Source organism: Ambystoma mexicanum, chromosome 2p, assembly GCF_040938575.1.
Source record: "Ambystoma mexicanum isolate Mex_15411 chromosome 2p, UKY_AmexF1_1, whole genome shotgun sequence".
In the NCBI taxonomy this organism is placed as follows: domain Eukaryota; kingdom Metazoa; phylum Chordata; class Amphibia; order Caudata; family Ambystomatidae; genus Ambystoma; species Ambystoma mexicanum.
Window position 1 is genome coordinate 771,714,454 of NC_090923.1, and position 24,146 is coordinate 771,738,599.

General features: G+C 42.1%; 1 protein-coding gene across 2 annotated transcripts in view; it reads right to left on the reverse strand.

Annotated features, from left to right (window-relative positions):
* LOC138566776 (cytochrome P450 2C19-like) overlaps positions 1-24,146 on the reverse strand; it is a 726,413-nt gene that overhangs the window by 433,698 nt on the left and 268,569 nt on the right. For both annotated transcript variants that reach the window (XM_069644425.1, XM_069644427.1), the window contains exon 5: positions 4,653-4,829. In XM_069644425.1, the coding sequence (XP_069500526.1) occupies positions 4,653-4,829 (177 nt within the window). The remainder of the gene's footprint in view (positions 1-4,652; positions 4,830-24,146) is intronic.

The window sequence follows — 24,146 nt, forward strand, 5'->3', positions numbered from 1 at the left end:
AAACCATACTCACAGGAGTTCCAGATACTACTTTTATGCACCTAAAAGTCATTAAGAACATTGTGGCACTCCTCTTCACAGCTTAGGAAAATTAGACCACAGCACCCCCATTCTTCAAGCATGCATCATGCTCAAGACAACTGTTATATAGTGCTGTCTGAGTCTGCTGTGGCTTGTGATGTGCCTGGTGATGTCATGTGGTTGCCATGTGGAATGTTGATGTATGAGTGAGAGAATGCCTTGATGAGTGTTCTATTCAGAGCCAGTTGGTCACTCGCTGCCTGGGTGATGGGAGCCTGTGTTGTTACCTATCTGCTGTCTTTGTGTCCTGTGTTACTGTAACTGAAGAACTGGCAATAAACTTAAGAAGAAGTAACCTAAGCAAGCCTGGAGCGTACTTTACTACAATGGCGACGAGGATGGCTGCAGAAGCATGGCGAAAGGAGCAAGTTTGGGAGTTCGAACATTGATCAAGGGAGCTCAATGCTGCCCTGCTGAGCTATTTTGAATGATGATGACACAACATAGACCAGCGGTGATGGTGATGCTTTGGAACTTCGTGTGTAGTGTTCCAGAATTGGAAGGTGCGAGGGCAGCCCGTCGACGAAAGAGTCCCGAGTACGGTGTTTCGTGCAATGAGTTCGGCTGCGACAGTGAGTGCTGCAGTGTTTGGACCTTGTTTGGTGGGCGCAACGTGATGCTGTCATGTGGTGGCATACGGAAGCGATTGAAGGTGATGCTGCAGCGATCACCCAGGCTGCGTCGCCTCAGGTAGAGAGGCATTTAGAGGTGTCTTGTGATGAAAGTATGCCACTCTGCCTCTGTTAGTGAGGCGTTTAGAAGCGGCCAACGAAAAAAGGTGAGATTTGCAGGTTGGGAAAGTATGGTGAGCGACGTGCTACGTAGTCAATGTAAAGGTTGCCAGGTTTAAGCAAAAGATGTGGACTATACCAGCATTGGGATGTAAACCGATTTTGCGGTAGTGCAAGTTAAGGGGATTTCGTTAATGAAATTCTCTTCTGTAAGAAGATATGTATTTTGAAATGTGATATCTATTTGGTGATACGCCAAAGTATGAAGTGCCATGATGGGTATGTTGATGTGGTTGGTGCTAACGCACAAAAAGGTGGAATAGAGTATGTGAGAGTTGCAACGTGATTTAAACGCAAATGTTAAGGTCGATGTTACGTTAGAATGTTAACCATTTTGAGGATTTATAGGTTAATGGACTAATGGACTTTAATATACATCAGTATGGTGTATGGTGATAGTGCTATTGCAAAGGTTTAAGGATGAAGTGCATGAAGTGTTTCGGTAAGGGTATGAATTTGGATCTTATTGGAGTGAGTGGGCAAGTTTAACATTTTGAGGATTTTTAGGATCTAGGTTGTTTGTGTAAACAACATGGACTTATAGAATTTGAGCACTCAAATATTCCATGGACTAGCATTTGTATTTTACTAGTGCTAAAGCGATTGTACAAATGCAAAAATTTGAAGAAGTATCATTCTATGTCATATTTCTGTATAAGTATGGGGAATGACTTTGAGGTTTGAACTTCACACTTATTGAAGAGAGGTGTGTTGTTAAGTTCTGTTTTAACATGTGAAAGTGGTACGTCAGGAGTTGGATGTATGCCGCTGAGTTGGGAAGGTAGCGTCTTTGTTTCAGTTAAGTCGTGCAGGGAGGTAGCGCCTCTGATTGCAGTGTTGTGTGTAGTAAGCACCTCTAAGGTTAGTGAGGTGGTAGCATAGTGTTAGAAGTGCTGGGAGGTAGCGCCTCCATTTTAGAGATAGGTGCAGCGAGGTAGCATCTCTGATTGCAGTGTTTTGGCTGTGTGTAGTAAGCACCACTAAGGCTAAGGATGTTCTGTGGTTTAGAAGTGCTGGGAGGTAGTGCCTCTGACAGCAGTAGGTGGGAGTTGATTATAGTTGTGCACTACAGAGAACAGGCAGATGGTGTCTCGGGTAAGGCTAAGATGAATATTAGTGCATTGTATGTTGAGGTTTATGGTGTACATTCTTTCAGTTTCAGGGTGGCAGTGTGGAGGCACGCTGGTGGCAGGGGCGAGCGGAAGGTTAAATGTATTCATATAGTGGTATTGGGATGTAGGTAGGATTTTGCCTTGGATCTGGGTGCTAGGTGTCTAGAGTGTGTATGTGTGTTCCAGTAACGGAGGGAGATGTGGTATATAGTGCTGTCTGAGTCTGCTGTGGCTTGTGATGTGCCTGGTGATGTCATGTCGTTGTCATGTGGAATGTTGATGTATGAGTGAGAGAATGCCTTGGTGAGTGTTCTATTCAGAATCAGTTGTTTCCTCGCTAGCTGGGTGATGGGAGCCGGGGTTGTTACCTATCTTCTGTCTTTGTGTCCTGTGTTACTGTAACTGAAGAACTGGCAGTACGCTGAAGAAAAAATAACATAAGCAAGCCTGAGGCATACTTTACTACAACAACCAATATTGTCTACAAAGCAGTCACAACCAAAACACTGAATTTTCCGAATGAGAAATTCACCTTCTGTATATGCCACCACACAACCATAAGCCACATTATCGCCAAACTGCATTGAAACATGTTCCAGATTAGGAAAGGACTGTTGCATTTCTTTGTTTTTTAGCATGGCGATATTGTGGCTTATGGTGGTGTGCTGGTCTAAATAGATGTAGAATTTCTCAGCTAGACACCCAGTCTCTGGAAAAAGTTTCCAACACAGATAACCCTGTGTCTTCCCATCATGAGCTTCTTCTTTCACTCCTTTGCCTACTGGCTGCATCCCTATGTAACCCCCACATTCTACTTGTAACTCAAAAAGGTTGTAGCCAATCAATTGCTGACCAAATTCGACCAACTCAGCCTCCTCCGTTACTACCAATCAGAGTTCCCCCTCAAATGTAGCATGGAAACTGCCACAATTCAGGAGATAGATGACAGACTTCATCTTACAGACAGAGGTGATTCATGCCTCCTCATCCTCATCGAACTTTCAGCAGCGTTCGTCAGGGTTGACCATCTGGACTCATCTCCATCCTCACCACCATACCTCGCCAACAGATTCCAAACTGTCCAAATGGGGCAGTTCAGGACCAAACGCCTACCAGTGTCGTGCGGTCATACCACAGGTCTCCATTCTGTCACCCATTATTTTCAACATTTATATGGAGCCCATGGGAACCTCTTAAATTACCGCAGAAGCACCATCCACCAGTATGTGGATGATATGCAGCTGCACCTTACGGTTACTGGCCCTCAAGACATCTCTCGTCTTTGCTGCTGCTTGGACACCATCCAGACCTGGATGTCATCTGCCTACCTAAAACTCAACCCCACCAAAACTGAGTTTGTCCTTATCGGTCCCCCCTCCAAACACCAAAAGTGGCACAACAATATGAACATAAACATGAACGTAGATGGATTCACCCCCAAGCTGACCGACTCAGCCAAATCCCTATGCTTTGTTGTCTCTCCCTCCAAAACATGTGGGAAAGAAAGCCCAAACCACCTGGCTCCAAATCTCCACAAAATCAAATCCTTCATCCCCCCTGCTAACTTCAGTACAGTAGTCCAGGCACTGGTCATCTCACACATTGATGTGGTAATGCCATTCGCACCAGGCTCCCAGCAATGTACCTGGTTCCCCTCAAAGCTGCCCACCATGGCGCAGCCTGTCTTATCATGGTTGCCCGCAGATTCAACCACATCACCCCCATCCTACTTGATCTCCACTGGCTCCCCCTATCTGCAAGGATTCTCTTATAACCTCTTTAAAACCGTGTGCATCACAAACAAAGCCCATCTTTCCTGGCAGCCAAGCTCTGTATCTCAGGAGGTACCCGCACCTCCCCTAGCTTGACCATCGACAGGTTAGAGTCCACGCTTACCCATAAGGAAAGGACCTTCTCCTGCTATGCTCCATCCCTCTGGAACTCACTCCCCCCTGGAGGCACATTTTGCCCCTTCCATCATGCAGTTCCGCAAAATCGTGAAGACATCACACTTTCATCTCTTCCTTCCCCGGGACTGAAGCCCCGACAAACCCCCAGAGTACTGCGTTACTGTTGAAAGTGCTAGGTCAACACTAGCCTCTTGCTTCTCCTGAACTGTGTAAAGAGCTCTACTGCCTACGGGCAAAGTTTGCGCTATAAACAATAAAAATAAAAAAATTAAATCAGAAACTCATTCGTGCATTCCCTAAATACAGTGCCCCATTGCTTCTGAGATTGGTTTGTACTTCGTAACTCCTTTAAAACACACACATACACATGCTCATTTTTAGCTTAATAATACCATTTGTTTGGCTTAGGGGTAATCAAAAATATATTTAAAAAATTGTCCATAAAACATCTTGCCAATATGTTAATGAACACAGAATGTGAAGGTACAACTAAGTTTTCTTTTAATTATATATTTAATCATTATCTAACATTTTATTTATTCTTTCTTGCTACTTTTTCCTTTCTAATATATATTGTAATCATGCGTAAAGTTTATTTATAAACTGCATCAAATTATTAATAAAATAAATAAATAAAAATAAAACTAATTGTGTTTATCAACGACTGACGAGGTACTTTGCTGAATAAATACATATTCCGTGAACCATAATTTACATCTGCACTAACTATCGGTTGCTAATGGATGAGAACGCAGTACCTGTTCCTTCTGGATAAGGTAGTAGTCAATAAAGTCACGTGGACAGTTGGTATCTAGGGTTTCCTGGTTCATTTTCACTCTTTCTGCAATAAAATCTTCCAGATATTTAAAATGTTTAAACATTCTTTTGTGAGGTCCAGGCAAATAATCCATGACCTTCGGAAACATGTCATACAACTGTAAAGTAAAATACAAACAATAAACAGTGCGTTAGACAGTTTTTTTCATCTGACATTTCTTGAGTATAGAAAAAGTAGATACACATTTTATAGGTGTGAAGACCATAAAGGAAAACATCTCGCCCACTCTGATTGTCTCTCTTTCCCTCTTTGGACGTAATGAGGTGTATATTTCTGCTAAATAATGAGGGGGTGCATCCCACATTTGGTGCAGTGAAAAAAGTGCAGTAACTTCACCCCGAAATTACAACCTTTGAGGTCAAGTTGTTGAAGTACTTTCAGCCCTTAGCTATAGGTATTTCCTCCACTTTAACACAATAAATGCAGTAGGTGGATGTGCCACCTGCGATAATTCCTCCAAACCGCCTATGGTGTTCATGAATGGGACTAACACCAACTTAATGCTTCTAATTTTATGGCAGATTTGTCAACACACTGATCGGCTGTAATGCGGTAATGGTTATCAAGTTTGGTTGCAATTACTCTGGAATTACCTGCACACTTTCAATGAGGTTCATCAGTTTCATATTGACAATTTCCCGTTTATCATTAGGCACCATTTGTACCATTTGTAATGTGCTATATAGCCATTATATAGCAGAGGCAAATGCAATAGCAGAGAACACTAGACAAGTTTATCTTTGGCAGCTTAAATAATTACTAAATTCAGGACTGGGATTGACTTTGTGCTCATTCTTTATTCGTTGTATGGTGTTTGGATGTGTGAGGAGTCAGAACGAAGCAATGACCAGATGTTAAATGGCGTTCTGCCTAACAAAGGTGCATGCAGTCAAGATCGCTTCATAGCTCAGCTAACAACCTAATGCAAAGGTTTTCAGCTGGGGGTTTTGCATAGGTAGAAATCGAATACAATGGGCCTCATCACGAGTTGGGCGGTATCCATTTTACAAACTACAACAAACGGATGGAAAATAGAATGTATGACAGCAGATGGTTTTGATTTCAATGTAGATAGAAGCATACTTTTTCCTAGAGCCTTTGATTTTTGACGGAGATATACAATAAAAGAGTAACCATAACACAGATTGTATGGAAGGAGTCATGAATTTAGTAAGGAGGGCAAAAGAATGTTACCAGTGGGGAATCATTCAAGTGACTTTAGTAAGAGATGCATGCAGGGGTGTTGCTCGGTCTGGAAAAGATCCGAGGCTGTGCTAATGTTGGGGCTGCCGTGACTCGGGGCTAGCTAGCATTTTGGTTGTAGCCCCTGAGATTCTATCTGGGGCTACAACCAAAAGACCCAGGGCTATATCCCCCTAAGATCCCCCTAGCAACGCCTATGGACGCATGCATCACCTTACAACGGAACGAGTCATGCATGAATTAGCCCACCTCGTCCAGAATTGTGTCAGTTGTGAGAGAGTGTACAAGTGTTAAAAAAGGTGTCAGGAAACATTGGAAAACGGTCGGAGCCAGTAGTACACTCGATTTTACAAAAAACATCAATATGAAAAGAATCAATGGAATGTGGAATAATATGGGAAATTCGCACGTGAGTTGGGTGGAAACCTCTGTGGAAGCTCTAAACTGGGGAACTGTAGCAAGCAGACAGAAGAATACACCACCTAGGGTTCTTAGCATTTTGAAAATTACTGCATCCTACGTTAGGACCATCTACATTGGGAAGTCACATGCACAGCCATTCTGACCCTGACACCCAGCTAAAACTCTGCTCATGGAGAGGAAACAATACCTTTTTTTGGACCCTCATGTACTGATTAATGTCGCAGTCAGTTTATCCAGATGTTCAAATCATCAGACTGTCTGAATCAGTATGTAGAGGAGCAGGTAGACGCACATACCATAACTCCCGCCCGTCAGCGCTGTCATACTGGACCAGAGGAAAAAGAGATGTATGTGGGACACCTTGTGTTGTCCCTATTCCGCAACAAATGTACGAGAGATGATATGCACTCAGACAACCATACCGAATCTACCCCCGCACTGAGAGAGTGGAGGAATGTCTGCATGCTTCATTGGACATCTGACAAGGGCAGAGTGATCTCATGAAGAAGATATATGAGGACATAATGACATTATATGAAAATACTTAAGAGTGACGATGTAACTGAAGTGACAAGAGAACATGTACAAAAATAATCATGCAAGCAAAAAGAATATACAGTAAATTGCTGACCGATAGTGTAAATAAGCAGTAACGCAAGGTAGACAAGACATATAGAAGCTTGCTATAGAGGTAAATACAATGTGGTGAGGATGGCCATGATAGGAAAATGACATTAACTTGTGTAAAGATTAATTACAGCTACCTCAGAAACAGACCAGGGCTGCAGAGTCAGGCAACACCGGAACAGCTTTGCGTGCATGATAAAGCAGAGTTTAAATTGGCCTGGGATCAAGGGTGCTATTTTAAGGAATAGCTGCAAAACACAAATGAAGGCAGATGGATAAACCATAAGCGTGAGACATATTTTTCTTAGATTAAAGAAGAACACATCTACGAGAACCAAGTATTGGAAATTTACCAATGGATAAGGCTCCTAAAAGATGGAGTGAGCAAGTTTCTAGATGTCAGAAGGAGCAATATTCGAATCAAATAGCAGTAAATAGGAGTTCTAAATGGACACCTTTGTGGTCTCCTCACACGTAATACAGCAGTCAAAAACAAGGGCTATTCATTAAGCTGTGGATGAAGATAGTGATTTGATCATACACCCTTGAATGATCCAGAACAGAGAGAAGACTACAAGGTCAACTGCAGATGGGAAATTTTGGCTTATGATTGGACTGATGAGAGATGATGGACTAATTGGTAAAGTGGGGTGTAATCTGACATGACTCAAGCACCTGGGTTTCGTTTTGCTTACATGCTGCTAGTCGAGACGAAAGTCCAGGGTTGGGTGGGAAAGCCAACCAATCAGTTGGTCTATGGGGCAATCTGCTATACAATATTGCATAGACCAATCCACAGCCATTTTGTTTCCTATACACATTTAGAGGTAGTTCAAAGTGTGTCCTACTGATAAGACGCAGCCAATGAAGTACTAACCTATATGTATTCTATAAGTAGATTTGTTTCCCCCAACCAATCTCTCTGATTAATAGGTTTTACAGTTTGCCAAGTAGGATGATGTCATAGATGTCCGATGTCTGCCAGTTTTCCCTCAATTATTAAATTGAGAATAAAGTAATACTTTGCCATTTTCTTTGAGTCTCTGCGGCTATTTGGTCTGTGATTTGTATTGGTAATTCCATCTAGCGCAATAGATGCTTCCGGTGCTAGACCACAGGTGTATATGCTTTAATGTGGTAAAACGTGGTTAGGGTGAGAGCTTTGAAAAATTAAATGAGCACTAAGTCCAATGTGCATTAAAAACGAAGTGATTCAAGCATACAACCTTTTAACAAACACTAGTTTGTGTAATATAAATATCTTTGGTTGTTCTTATTGCTGTTCAATCAGTCATAGGCTGAGAAGAGAGAGAATGCAAGAGTACAGTAGGGTGCATGGGGGTGTTTGGTCAGATGTGGGGCGGAATGACAACAGACAAGAGCAAAGAGTGTGCATCGCCTCCTCAGCCATGATGTAAGTGAGTCATTACACATGAATGGAAACTAACCTTTGGTGTGTGGTCCCTAGGTGCATAAGTAGATGGTGTTTTATTGTGAATGCAAGGAGTTCATTAACATTTGAGGGCAATACCTTTGATGCTGAAAGTGTACGTGGACCTTTGATGTCAAAACCTGGCAATGGTGTGCCAATGTACATGGAGATGTCAGGCTTCCTAACTAACCACCCAACTCCATCCATAATCAGAACATCTGGCTAAAATATGCACATCAGTGGGCCTCACTACGACCCAGGCGGTAAGTTACCGCCTGGGCCGTGACTTTACCACCATGGCATAAACTACGTTTACGCCATGGTGGTTGGCGGACTTACCGCCCCATTCCGAGGTTGGCAGGCGGTAAGTCCCCAATCCCCATTTACCCTTCCCCATTTTTGCCCCATAGGGCATAATGGGAGTGGGGAAGGCGTTAATTACGCCACCGTAAATTACAGTGGCGTAATTAACTCCATGGTCCCTTAGCGCCATGGATTTTAACACCTGCTAAAAGTTGGTGATGATGATGATACTATTTCTCGAAGATGAGTAGAATACTTGCAAGGCCTGCACTATAGGCAGCCTGGGACAGATCTAAGTGTGTATAGATGGCCCAATACCTGAATGATGAATATAGAGTGCACGAATTGTAAGAAAAAGATGTTTTATTATGTGCAATTTCAGCTGTGAAACAAGCAAGCTTAATTCGAAACGCCCACGTTAAATGGTGCCATATAAAGGAAAAATCACAAGCAATAAGTTGCAACAGTTACAATGCACATATAAATCCCAAACATTCCATTGGTTAATATCATTCGTCCCCTAAGGGAAGCCATACATTTGTTGTCCTTATTGCCTCCAATCTACCCGTGACTAAACAAGAACAACCCCTCCACCAATTACCTTATTTCTGCGACAGCAAAGATTCTCTGTACCCATTGGTTTAATGATTGGGTACAATTGTTACCTTCCCCATTGGTTGACCCATCCCAGAGTATCTCATGGTGAGCTTTCCCTCTTGAATTGATCGATCAGATGGTGAGGTGTAGATAGTGTGACAATGGAAATTAATACATCACCATGTTCCCCATGCAACAAGAAACCTCAGCACGCCCGGATGGCTCTCACTCTTGTGGATGTACAATTGACAATTTATGTTGCAATTCCCATTTGGAAACATGTTGCTGTTCTAGTACATGTCCTTCCATATCTCCTATGAGAGTGGGTAGCCTAAAAAAAGCACCACTAAGACACCAAGTGTTGGAAATTAATTTCTCTAATTGATGGGCTTCATTAACCCTGTCATGAGCAGTACCAATTGAGTGACCATTTTTCACAGAGGGCAGTATAATGACAACCTGATCAAATCCTTCTGTACACAACTCAACACTACCCTGTTCTCAAACAAGATCTGTCCTTCTCCAGTAAGGTGCTAAGCCAATGTCTGGAACGACATTTTTTATAATGTCTCTTGTTCGAAGCCTGGCATGCTGCTATGGCCCACAACATCAACCAACCAATGCACGTCCAGATCACCTCCAAGGATGTTGGTGCCATTTGTTCACTGACTGGTGTGAGCAGGAATGAAATCTAGCTCACTAACATAAACCAGAGTTAAGATTGTTGCTTGGTCATCTGGGGCAACCAAAAGCTACAACTTCTCATTTGGCCTAATTCAAACTGGCAAAACTCTAGCCAATATAATTAAGGGTCTGCTCATATACCCTGCATGCATTTTCCTTAATACTTGCACTGGCTGTCTCCTAGTAATAAAAACACGTTCTTAATTACAAAAGGGTGCCTGAAACAACTTCTCCCGAGCATACACGTGCCACAATGAAATTCAGCTATTGCTCACTAGTAAATAGCCATTATGCCACCCTGCACCCTTATGCATATTCTACAGTGTGTCTGCACTGAATGCAGTTTACGTGTGCCAAGAATGTCACACAGAATGTCAAAAAATGCTCACACTAGAATGGCTATTTTTCCATGCTATAGAAGATTCCTGAGTTTATACTTTCTCTCATGTTTGGGACATTGAACTTGCATCCCAACAAGTGCCAAAACATTTTTAGTGAAATGAGCAGGATTTTGTATGTATGCTATTGTGATAGTTCAAGTCTTTCGGGTTACACATCTGAAGCTGGTTATGCCCGCTCCAATAAACAATCAATTGATAGTCACTTACTGTCCTAATCTGCCTACGAGTATCTCACAATTCTTTTCTGTCTTCTTTGTTAAAAGACACTGGTGTGCTTCTTCATTTCCACAGTTCTGGGAGTCACCTCTTCTGGTGTATAGGCCCCCTACATGCACCCTCAGGTTGGTCCTGGACATGGGCAGCAGTTGGGGTATGTCTGTAGAGAACAAAACCTAACTTCAATCAAATTGCCGGTACTTTTGTGGGGCTCTAGTGCCATTGTGGCTTTCCTCCCACTGCCTGGGCATCTAAGGGCCCTGGCATTCTTACATAACATCCTAACCTTACTTTGCTCCTCAATGGGTTGCTACACTGTGCTGTATAGTGTACACCCTCCTGCACTGCCTGTATTCTTCTCTCCAGTTCCACTTCCTTGACATTCCTCCACCCATCTAAGGCTCAACACCCAGGGGTTGTGCTGATCTCCTCCTGAACTTCCTCACATCTTCCCTAGATGCTCTGTTAACCTCATACGGACACCTCGTTCCCCTCCTTCCTCTATATCATATTTCCTTTGATATCATCTACCAAAATCTTCCTGGTGTTTCTTTCTATGCTGAACTTTCTCTCTTTGGTTGTCTCCAACATCCTTCTGGCACTTCCTACTGACCTCCCCTTCCACTTCAAACTGCCCACTAGTTTCCCCTAGTTTGTCTCTTCCTCCCTCTGGTGTCCTTCTTCCTCCAACGTTCTCCTACTGCACCACATGAACCGCCTGTCTTTTCCCCTCCCAACTCATCCATTTGCCTCTGTGTCTCTATACCTCTGTCTTGTTTCACCACTGGCTCTACCACTTAACCTCTGAATCATTACCATTCCCTATTCTCAGAATTCCTGAAAATTCCTACTTCCTCTGTTATGATGGGGCTGAATTGGGTGTATATCTGGGCCAACACTAAGGCACTGAACCTTTTTAAAGACAATAGGACTTTCCAAAAAGTAAAGCCCACATGTACTTATGTCATGTGATAGTACTCTCCCATGGAGTGATATGGCTGGACAAAGCGTCTCATAGTTTGTTCATTTTATTGGAAGAGTAAGAATCAAAGTCATCTGTGCTCAATGAGCACAGAGAAAGACATACAGGGTTCAATTAAAAGTGCATGCATTTTTTCCAGGATGTTTACTTGTCAACATCTCACTGATCTTAGCTAAATAATGTGTAGAGATTAATGATGCATGCTGGTGTGACCAAAATATGTGCTTTCATACTGTGGAACATCTATGCAGAGGCCGTTGTGAAAGACAACCAGAAGAAATTAGGAAACAATGGCAAGCACTGAAGTGAAATGTTTGCAAAGTCAGGTCTATACATTGTCATGAGCAGGTAGAGATGGCTAGAAATACTGAACCACCATACAGCTTCTCTACAGCTAGAGTCCCCTACCTTTAGTAAGGCATCTACGGCAGTAGCATTATCTCTCTATCTTCCTCAAGGACCGTTCCCCATGATAACAAGGGGGTAGTATGATTGCCCTGGTGTGCCTTTCATCCTGATGACCATCTCTCAAAGTTATTCTCACTCTCCTCACCAAACAACTGACTCCTCCCTTTTGCATTTTCCTCTCTGTCTTTGTCACTCTCTGTCTTGCTTTGTCTCTCACCACTCCATACTCCATGTCCTGGTCTTCTCTCTCATTCTTTTACTTCTCTCTCTCCTTCTTCCTATCTCTACTTCCCCACTCCCACCTGATATATCTCTTCTTTATTATTATTATTATTATTATTATTATTATTATTATTATTATTATTATTATTATCATTATTAAGAGCAAACCTAGATTTGTGAATCAACACAGTGCCTTAAAGATGCACACAACAGCAGAGATGCATAATGGAGTGCTTTTCAGATGTAACAACAGAATAGATATATAGCGTGGGGCATGAGACAGAGGGACACAAAGGAGGGGTACATCTGTGCAGGCCGGGTGGGGGTAGGAGAGAGGTGGATGGCATCTAGCGAGTCAATTGGCATGGGGGCCACGTATTGGCCTAGGTGTTGAGGAGGATAGACTCCTTGAAGTGGTGGGTCTTGAGTTCTTTTCTGAATTTTAGGAGTGTTGGGGCAAGTTTGATGCGGATGGGGAGGTGGTTCTATAGTCTTGGGGCATAGGCAGAGAAGGCTTGTTTTCTGGTCCTTTGCTTTGGCAGAAGCGGTCCTACTCGTCTTATCATCCTCACTTCCTTCTTCTGTCTCCACCCATCTGTTTCCATCCAGATATCACCCCTCCCCACACTACCTCTGCCTACACTTTCCTCCATCCTTCTGACTTTCACTTCACTCTCCTTTTGCTAGCTCTCTCTCTCTCTACTCTTATCTTTAAACTCCCGTTTTGCTACCTTACAAGTTTACCTTCACTAACTCATCCCTGAGATACAGACAGCTATATGGGTACCACCCTCTCAGCCCCAATACCTTACCTTCATTCTTTCCAAACACTCCAAATGGCTCCTCCAAGTCTTCCTCCACGTTCTACACCCTCTTCTTGTAACTAGGCCGTCCTCCATCTTCCCTGAAATCACCCAAACACCTCTCTTTGCATACTGACTCTGCTGGCTTTTTATAGACCTCGCCTTCCTGCCTAGATATGTCTCTCTGCCCACTTGGCACCCTTTGCTTCACTGTGCCAATCTCTGTCTAAACCAGTGCCAATTCCTCCTATCTCCCCCCTGTATTGCCCTTCTCAAGAGGGTCTTCATAATGGTCATAAGCCCTGCCAGCGTTTCCCATTCCATTTCCTTCCAGCTTGCCATGAATTTAATCGCCATTGTTTGCTATCTGTTATCCTTGTGGCTCATGTAAGCCAACATCCACAAAGTCCTTGGCCAGGTTCCCTCGTCTCCCCTTGGGTTGCGTCATTCTCTGCTGGTTCCAGCTCTGGGGCTTCTGCTGCGTTGCTCCCCTGTAGCATACCTGGCCAATCCGTAGTAGGTATTTGGTCTCCCATTCTGTTTCTGAATGGGGAAGGCTTGTCCATTTCCACGTGGTCAACGTGACTGCTTCTCTATTTGTTTTACAGTTAAAGCATTTTTACTCACTTGTAACTAACGGGACTTACTTTTTTACTCCCTAAAACAATGTTACTCCCAACTTTAAATAATAGGTCAAATACTCCTACTTCAAAATCTTCTCTGGACCTCTGCATATCTATATACCATACTGCCTACAAAACAGTAACTATATTTTTTATAATAGGTTGTACATTTTAACACGTATATGCAAGCCAACAAGTATTTGTTCACCATCAGTCTCAAGACCTCTTCTAAATCAGTCCATTTACAAATTAATTCGACATCACTTGTTCTTCAATTAATTCACACCAAAAGCCATATATGTTCTTAAAAATACTATTTTCTAAGTCAGTCTTGTAACACCTTTTTTAATCATTCAAGATACACATCTCTGAACAGTAGATATTTTAATGGAATCCAGTCCTCCTTCCTTGCCAGAAGTGAATTAACCAAGTCTCTTTATTGTGGGTCATTTGAGACACATGATACCTCTGTGGAATCTCTAGAATGTCTTGAGTAATGTATACAACTAGAGAATATCCACTGCCACTTCATATACAAGATGAGGTAACATATTACCGTACATCATGTATTCAAGACCACTCAGCCTCAGTACATTGGGCATATGTACCGATGATTTTCATAGATGTTACTAGATGCCAAGCAAAATTGTGACATTAACTTAACAATTTACTTTAATTTGATCTTAATAGGTTGCAGGAGATTTTAAGCTGCTAACCTTGCATTTTATGATGTAAGTTTAATTTAACTGGGCATTCATTATTCACCATGATGTCTTCTTTTAAAACAGGCATATTGTCCCAATACTCTACCATATCAGAAATGGTAAGTGAACCCTATGCTGCACTTGACATTCAAAGGTGTTGATCGTTACTGCTTGAAGAAGTACATTATTGCCATAGTGTCAGGATATCAATTAGTTATCATATCAAGAAACATAGAACTATTCCCTGGGATCACACTCGGTCTTAATCTAATTATTTTATTAACCAATGACTGTCCTGAGTTGTGTACTAAAACTGCAAACTAGGAAATGAAACAGCATTTCTAGAAGGGTCATCAGAAAGAGTATTACTGTAATAGCACATCACGTCTCACAAATGTCTAAAACACGGCACTGCAGCGTTATAGTCCTGTGACTTACCTGAATGCAGGAAGAGCAAAAGACTTGTATTTGCTTTTATTGTTTTTTATTGTTGTACGGTTTAAAAAAACCTTCAACAAATGAGACAGTTTGGTAAGAGTTCATATGCAAAATAACAAGTTCAGTAAAACTAAAGCATGTACAATTGGAAACATTTACACTAAACAGTTAAAACAATTCAGCGTGATAGAAAAGATAAAAACATTTTCAACTCCAATTTCATTTATTTAAAAAAAACTCTCACTGCCATAACCAACAGGGTAATTCGCCCCATCAGACATAATCCCATAAAAGAGTCCCATGACATCGTAGTTATCATTGGCAGACATTTCCTGAAGTGAATTTCTCTGACACTCTGGAGTTTAAAACATGATGATATAAGATGTTCAAGAGATTGCACATTTTACCCACTTGACAATACCTAAACATGGCCTGTTCCACAGGCATCCTGTCAAAACGAATCAGTGTCTCCTTAGTTAAGGCTTGGTTACACCGGAACCTTATAAAAAGATGCTGCACCTATCTATAGGGTACACTGCACCGACTGATTTGAAGTCCAATCTCAAATGATTAAGTGAGTCATAAGAATAAAACGTGTCCATCGTGGCCTAGTTTTGCTTATACTGTAATCTTTTAACCCTCAACGTAGTCTCTTTAAGATCTGCAGGAAGAAGACCCCAATTTACAAGTAAATGTTTACAATAATCCTCAATTTCACAAAGGAAACATTTCTTTTGAACATAAGCGTATTTAGTTCCAAATATAATTATGGAGAACTGGGTGGACATAGTAGTTTGAAATAAAATGATAGAAACTTCTATTGTGCCCTGAATTTCAGTGACAGGAGACCAAGTTCATATTGAATCATGGAGAGAGGAGTAGCATGCGAGAGTTGAAGAACCCTCCGCCACATCTTGGCCTCAATACCAGGAAGTAAATTAAGGACCTAAGGAGGCAGAAGCTCAATACCATAAAGTATCTTGGGGTCTATGTTCCCCTCATAGAACTTCAAAGAGGGGAGAATCAAATACTTATCATATCTAATGTCCACAGGAACCAATTGATTACTTGCGGTCAGGTCACCTGAGCACAGCCAAAATGGTCAGCCCCAGATATTTAAAGTCCTGCACTTTTTCCAGGGACACTTTATTTTTTTGCCAAGTAAAATATTTAGTTATTTATTGACTTGTGCATTGCATACATTTTTTGTGTTGCTTTAATATTCAATTTTTGAAGTTCCACAAATTTGGTAAATGCAGACAAGAGCTGTTGTAGTCCAATAGGGATAAGATCAAAGAATTTAGAAAGTCATCTGCCTATGCGAGCCAAGTTGGTTTTATACGATCGATCTTTGAAGAAGCGAGGGCTGTGGAATTTAATTGCTTGCCGATGTCACTTAGATATAGATTGAATAGGCAGGTTGTGAGTACATAGCCCTGCCTAACCCCATGTGAAGTTACAATACTGTGTGTCAGTGCACTGTCATGGTTTAATAGCATCTGCAAATTTGAGTTTGAGCACAATCGGATAATGAGTCTTGAACCCCAGCCTGATTTACAAACCATTTGTCAATGTGATTCTGCCATTGTAAAATACTTTTGTAAATTAGGCCCTATGGGGTTGATGCTCATTTAGTGTAACATGAAATTAATGTATAAAAATGATGCGTGAACATTTTACTCATTAATTTTATGTTGCTCATTATTTATACAGTTGTATTGATAGAGGGCATCGATCGTAATTTATAATTCAGCCTTCCGCTTTACCAAATGAATGCAACAGCATTAACATCGGCATTACATTTTCATGCTGGTGTAAATGCTTTAGATTTAGTATTCATATGGACTCCTCCAGCTTTTAACTCCAGCAGAAATCAGGCAGATTGTACCATGGGAATCCATTGTAAACACTCTCAGCCATGTGTAAATGGCAGGCAATGTTTACTCTTTTTTCCAGAGTGTTAGGGAGAATTCTCCAGAATGGCTAATTTCCCTTACCTACTGAGTCCCTCAGCAGCTTTGCTGGATTTCTAGGATTTCTTTCTTTTACCTGGTAAGACTGTGAGCCCTTTTTCCCGCTCTTACATGTGTTTTGCTGTGTGTGTTTAACATTTTCTTGTGTTCATAGACTCTGGAGCCTCACCTACTCCATAGGCATCATCTCTTAACTATGTGTTACACAGCACCTTCAGTGCAGTGACACAGGGTTGTCTTTTAGACTTCCCAACTCAGAGTCCATTTTTTGAGACTGACTACTGTCTCCCATAACATGTAAAGTTGCCATTGACTTTATTAGTCTCTTTTAAAACCCCAGACCCAGTACAAACTATATTACATAGAGTTCTGGAAAGGGTTAATACGTATCCCTTTTTGTCTGTTTCAATAAAACTTGGCTGGTGGCAGTGGTAACTACCCAATTTCTCCTACTGCAGTTATCTTAAATAGCCTTGCTATTATTTTAGGCTATCTTAGTAGCCTCAAACTTAAACCCACTTGACCATATATGTTTTTATACGGTTGCGGCTGGCTGGGTTTTTGCGCCATTTCTTTTTGTAAAAGTCTTTCTCGTGTTTTACTCTGCATGCCAAACCAGGTTTCCTTTATTCACCGTTTTTTGTGGGCTTCTACACAGAAGCCCTCCTTAGGCACCTGTATGTCTGAGGGGGACAGGATGTGAGAGGGGGGTTTAGGACTCCCTGCACAAGGTCTCCTTGGAGACCCATGTCGCACTCTGAAATGATTGGCTGTGGTGACTGTACCGGCGGGACAGCCGCCCTGCTGTGTGATTGACAGCCAGGCTGTGTGAATGGGGGAAGAAGGCATAAAAAGCAGGTCTCTGGGGCTGGAAAGGCAGAGTCGCCACTGGAACGAGAGAACTGAACAGGAGCTGATGGAAGAGGACCCCTACAACGACTGAACCGCCCAGTGAAGCCCTGCTGCAGGTCCGAATCTTCAGACTTCAACAACAGCGGAGATCTGCAAGGAATCGTCTTCCACTGAGCTGGTGGGACCAACCGGTTCACCCAAACTCCAAGCAAGGCCTCCCTCTACTGGTCGAATTTGCTGTACAGAGCTACAGTGAACCAGAAAGCCAGAAGGACCGGACCCTGCTTGCTTTTTAAGGAGCACACCTTTTATTTGTTGCTTTGCTCTGATGCGGGTTTCTTCTCTGGACAGTGCAGGACCCTTAAGTCTTCCTCCTTCTTGTCAGTCTGACAGTCGCTTCAGGAACCGTGAGCCTGCAGGATCTGCCAGGAACCTCTGCCCCAGCTACAGCATTCTTCTTCATTAAAGGTACTGTACTAACTCGGTTGTTCGTTTCGTCCAGCCTCTGTGAAAGTGTGTGAAATCTTTCGCTCATCCGAGGGCTTGTCCTTCTCCATTCTTTAAACAAACTTTTCGTCTGACCAACTTCGTTCTGAACTCTTGGCAAAGACTTAACCGCAAACTACCCTGAACTGTGTGATCTTGAGCAAAAGACTCTGAACCATTGACTTTGGGCCAGGCCTCTTTTTAATTTGATTTCCTCACTGTAGTTCCTTTTTACAGATTGTCCTGCTTGCTTACTTGTTGGTGCTACTCAATTTCTGCATAACTTTGTCTTTTCCTTTCCTTTTGAATTACTGGCGTGCCATTTTGCTCACACTTCATTTTGAGCCTAACTTGTCCAGAATCTATTGGGTGTGGTGCAGTGTACTACCAACATGATTTTCTACTGTTTAATAATAGTGAGATGTTTTACAACTGATGCGTAAATAAATGTATATTCTTTTACTCAGAAACCTTGAGTCAGTGTTTGTTTGAATCATAGTAATTGCTGTCCTTTGTGTAACTATTGATACTGCTCACTTACTCTTGAGATAAGTCTGACTGCTCAGCCATCGCTACCACTTTACTATGTAGTACAGGCTTGTACCCAAAGGTGAATTTGCACTGTCACTTGTAGTCTTAATTGTGTGTGGTGTTCCCAAAGGGTATGGCATATAATTCTGCCTAACACAGAGTGCAAAAGCAAAACTGCACAGACCATTACACCTGCATTTACAACTTTGTTTTGCACATCACAGTGAAAATAAAAAAAATGTCCAGAGGAGACCTGTTACTTTTGTATTATTTACGAATTTCACAAACACCAGCCCTTATGGGTGCTATGCATAGCATCGTGTTATCAGTGCAGCATGTAACACTTTCCTCAAATGGAAACTGTGAGCCTTATTACTGGTTTGTTGGTATGTTGGTGGAAACTCTGCCTAAATACCACCAATCATATTTACTGTTACTTCAACTTGGTCCAGTGGAATAACTGCCAGATCACAAGTGGTGGTATGGTGGTGTTAGTCCCTATTATGGAGTCCATAGGTCTAGGACTTTGTGCCTATTTGTGGTTGTAGGTGGCAGATTTACCTCCAGCATTTTGCTGGAGGGTTTTCCTCCACCTCACTACCAAACCTACAATACATCAGAGTGGTAATGAAGCAGTAACCGAGTTACCTCCATTTTACCAGAATCTTTTAGCACACCACCATACCTTTAATGAGGCCCATTTTGTCAACGATATTTGGTGCTATCATTTGTCCCCAATTGAGGTAAGTAGCATGTCTTTAGGGTGTCGGCATGTGGCCATTGATTTTGATAGCTGTCTTAACAGTTTAGATATTACCTCTGTGATGGCTAGCAAAGTGATGTGAGGCAAAAACAGGAGTGGTAGGATTGACACAAGAAAAAGTTGGTAGAAGGAAAAATATGATTACAAAACAAGTTCTAATTTTTAACTCTTAGAAAATGCACGTGTGCATTTGAAATTATCAAGGGCAATACATCGATCAAATTATATTGCATTCTTGTAATGTCCAAAATGCAATATTTTCAAATTCTAAATCAGCCTTTATAAACTGCTATTTCAAGATGGTTTATATTGTTGTATGAGTCAAATGTATTAGACAACGCCAAATATGTTTTCTTCAATCGCATGCTCAACACTCGTGACATTCAGTTTGTCTGATTGCTTCTGTTATTCTATTCGAATCAGTTTGATGACATCAAACACATAATATCCTCTTTTACATGTTTGTTTTACAATACATCCAATGATTGACACAATTCTGGTTTCCAGGTAAAATTCTCCCTGTTATGAGAAATTGTGATTAAGGCAAAGTCATTTTTTAGGGCAGGTTAATAGTAAGAATCAACATATAGCAAATGTGTTCAATGTTTTCTTTGAAAATATGTTCCTATGTGGTTTTTCTAAATGCTTGTGAATCTGGGCAAAGCTATTCACAGCACTGAGGTATGTCTTTCAAAACATTCAAAAAAGGTTTCCAAACTATGATAAAAGAGAAAAATACTACAGAATACGTCGAAAGACAGAAAAAAAAGGCTTCTGACTGGTTCACAAACCCAATCCGTTTTTGTGGTGTCATGCAAAAACCGAAAGCTTTTTGCTGGCTTCTTTGATGTTTGACTGCCTTTTTCCACTTACCATCTACGCCAGGCTTAATCCAAAATCTGGCTTAGAGAGTAGCTCAGTTTTTGGTGCTATGACTTAAGTGTTCTTGAGACTCCTGGGGAAAGGGTACCTCAAAGGTACCCAAATTGTCTCACAGATCGAAACCTCCTCACTGTTATGCATGTGGCAAGGCTGAAACTGTTTCTAATTTTTATAATATGGTGTCCACATTGTGGAAAATATTTTACTTGTATGGGGGTATTTTTGGCCCATTGCTCCGTTGCAAAAATGAGGTAGTGTTTTTTTGCCCTGTAGAGACAGGGAACACATAACTATCCTGTGGCCCTCTGTGTCTATATTGGATGAATTGACCATACTTGGTCACATGGTGCCTGTATCCTATGACTGTGGTCTGTAGCCAAACTAAACCCACTACTGGCTGGCCTATGCAGATGCCGTTCCGGAATATTGTGGATCCACATCCTGTTTGTGTAAACCCTACCCTGAGTGATCAGGTGTGTTTGGGGGGACTGTCAGCTTTTGTCTGACCACTTTACTCTTTGAGTGTTGCAGTGTGTGTTTGGGTGTTGTGCTCACTCACTGCCTTCTGAGAGTGATTCATTTAGACCCCTTAACCCACTAATTTTGTTTACTGCTGGAATGCTGTACCTGCACTCTGCAAGGACCTGCTGTCAAAATGAAGGACAAACACTCTGCACCAGCACAATTAAGGCAACGGTCTGCCTCTCCAGAAGACCAAAAGGACCTGACTGTGCCCCTTCCCCTGATAAAGTGGGGAGGCATGGATGACCTCTCCTGATCTCCTGCTCGAAGGTCCCATATCTATGAAGCTGCTGACCGTGAATGCATTGTCAGATACAGAAATGAGAGCCCCTTCACTGGAACTCAAACAATCATGCTTCACTGCAGTCTTCTCAATTGAACCTTCTTCTCAAAACAGAGTCTGGAGCCTGAGGATGATGGGGAACAGTTCACCACCAACTATTACTGTCCATAGCTTTTTACATGTCTTCTCCGCTGGTTTAGGCAGTTCATTTGGGGGTTTTGAATTTTCAATAATAATCCCTGCCTGAAGTGTAGGGGTGTCTACTGAACCAGTTAGACATCTCTGGAAACTTCAGTGGTCACGAAGCAACATGCAAATTAACTTTCTTGAACACCTCAAAACCAACTGCTGCTGAGCCTCTTCTTTGTTCATTGGTATTGTTCCCTCGTGCTGCGGCCACGTCCTTTCTTAGCTGAATTTCCATCTAGGCATCTACACCTGCATGCCAAGAGTTTTTCAGGCCTACGTTCCAGCAGATCGCCAGCACCTACTTCTTTGGACATATTTTTAAGCAAATGGTAACTCCATCTGTAAAAGCCTGCACAAACCTGCACACATTGTTTGACCTTGGTCTATCCAGAAATCATTTACTGCGTTATAAAGTAAAACATTTTACTTGCCTGTTTCACCGGTTGATACTAAACTCTTGTCAACACTTGAAAAATGAATACTTATCTGCTACAGACTTCCATATATGTTTATGAAGCTTACTTACCTGAAAGTTTTTTCTCTTGTCCTTTCTATGGCCACCATTATGAGTTTGTCTGTTTGTCTGTAGTTTGCAAGTATTTCCTCTGAAATACCACCAAAATAGATAACCGTTACCGCCACTTGGCCTCATGGGTTTACCACAGGATTCTAAATGGCGGTACACTTTTTGGAGCCCACAACCGCAATCTCATAGTTCAGCAAGGCGCAAATGCATTTATTGTTTATTCCCACTGATTTTCCCCACACCGTCAACCTCATAATGAGGCCCATTATTTGTTTTATAAGAATATAGTATGTAGACATTCTCTAATTGAGTTTTTATGGAAAGCATGTTCTGTTCCTTTTAACCACACATCTCACCTCCTGAGAGTTATGCCTGTGTTGCTCTGCTACTCTACCACTTATATATCCTTATGAAATTTAATGGAGTTCCTGGTACCTTACAAAGTAATCATGGCCCCTGACCAAAGGGTATACAGAAAATCTCCCTAAAAGGTGATCCACATTTTGTGGTATGTGGCACACTCAGATGTTTGTATCACTGTTCAGGGTGTTGGTGCATGACTATTTGTTTTGTTATACAGATGTTGCTCATGGAGTTTTAGTATGAGCTAGTAAATTAGGCAAATGTTGGATTCAGTTGCCTGTCTCACATATGGCTGACACATTTCAAGGTTTGTTGTATGTTTTGATGTCTGTTTTATTTCATATAATTTTGTTGTCATTCAATTTGCAGACACTTTATATGTGGGAACAACTATTTGCCTGTCCTTTCTTTTATAAAATCTGTATTTGTATTTGATTGAATTTATATAGCACTTTAATCCAAAGTGCTTTACATGAGAAGAAGAAGAAATACAACAAGCATAAGATGGTAATTGAATCACAACTCGAAAACAGTATAATGAACAATTAAATTATTGCTGAGGTGAGGAGGAAGTGAAGAGGGGCAAAGGAATAAGGGGGAGTGGAGATACAATAAACATAAGATGGTAATTGGAACACAACTCGAAAACAGTATAAGGAACAATTTACATTATTGGTGAGGAGGGAGTGAAGAGGGACAAGGGAATAGGAGAGAATGGGAGATACAACAAATATAGGATGGTAATTGAATCACAGCACAAACAGTATAAGGAACAGTTTACATAATTGCTGAGGTGAGGAGGGAGTGTAGAGGGACAAAGGAATACGAGGGAATGGGAGGGATGAGCAGAGATGTTAGCGGAAGTAAGAAGGGAGGCAAGAGGGTTTGAGGAAGAAGAGAGGGAAAAATAAGACTAAGCACGAGCAGGAGGTAGGATAAAAGGGGAGCAGAGGGGAGGAGAGGGTGAAGAGGTGGAGGAGTAGGAGGTTAGGCATGGACGGGGAGAAGTAGAAGAGGAAGTGGGAGGTGTTAGGGGGGAATAGAAAAAATAAGATTTTAGAGAAGAGCAGAAGGAAGGGTAGGCGGGAGAAGAGCAGATGGGTAGGGGGAGGCGGTTCCAGAGGAACGGAGCAAGGAGTTGGAAAGAGCAGAAGCAGGAGGAGGCGCAGGGAGGTGGAGGAGGAGAGAGTAGGAAAAGATCAGCAGAGCGAAGAGAACAAGAGGGGGAATAGAGAGTGAGAAGGGAGGAAAGGTAGGGAGGGGCACGACCATGGAGGGATTTGAATACAAGACAGGAACTTGAATTTAAGCTGGGAGTGAAAAGAAAGCCAGCCTAGGGAGATGAGAGCGGAGGAGATGGGGTCAAAAGGTGAGAGAAGGAAGAGGGAACGGATGGCGGTATGGTAGATAGATTTTAGTGGGGAGAGGTGGGAAGCGGGGAGTCCGAAGAAAAGGGAGGAACAGCAGCAAAGTCTGGAGAAGGTGAGGGAGGTGATTAAGAGTTTAGTAGCATGAAAGGTTCAGAGGGGTCTTATTTTACGAATGTTGTAGAGGTGAAAGCGACAAGATTTGTCAGTGCTAGAAATGTGGTGAGATAGGGAGAGGCAAGGGTCAATGTGAAGACCAAAGTTACGGGTGTGGGGAGAGAAGGAGAGTTGGGAGAGGGGAAAGAAAATGAAAGGGGGAGGGGAGGGAGGAAGAAGAGTGTTAGCAGGGAAGATAAGGAGTGCAGTTTTTTCAGCGTTAAGAGAAGACATGTGTAGGGAGAGTTGGGAAGGGGGCAGCCCCGTCCCACCCCCCTAAGTGCTTTAGAGTGAGGCAAGATACATTCAAAGCACTATCATAGGCCAGTCATGGACGGGAGACGGTGAAAGGACCACCTCCAAATGCAAAGGAATGGAATTCGATATAATCAAATATATTTAATCCACATATTGTAATGCAGGGCGCGAGCAACATCGCTATTTTGCGTAGATAT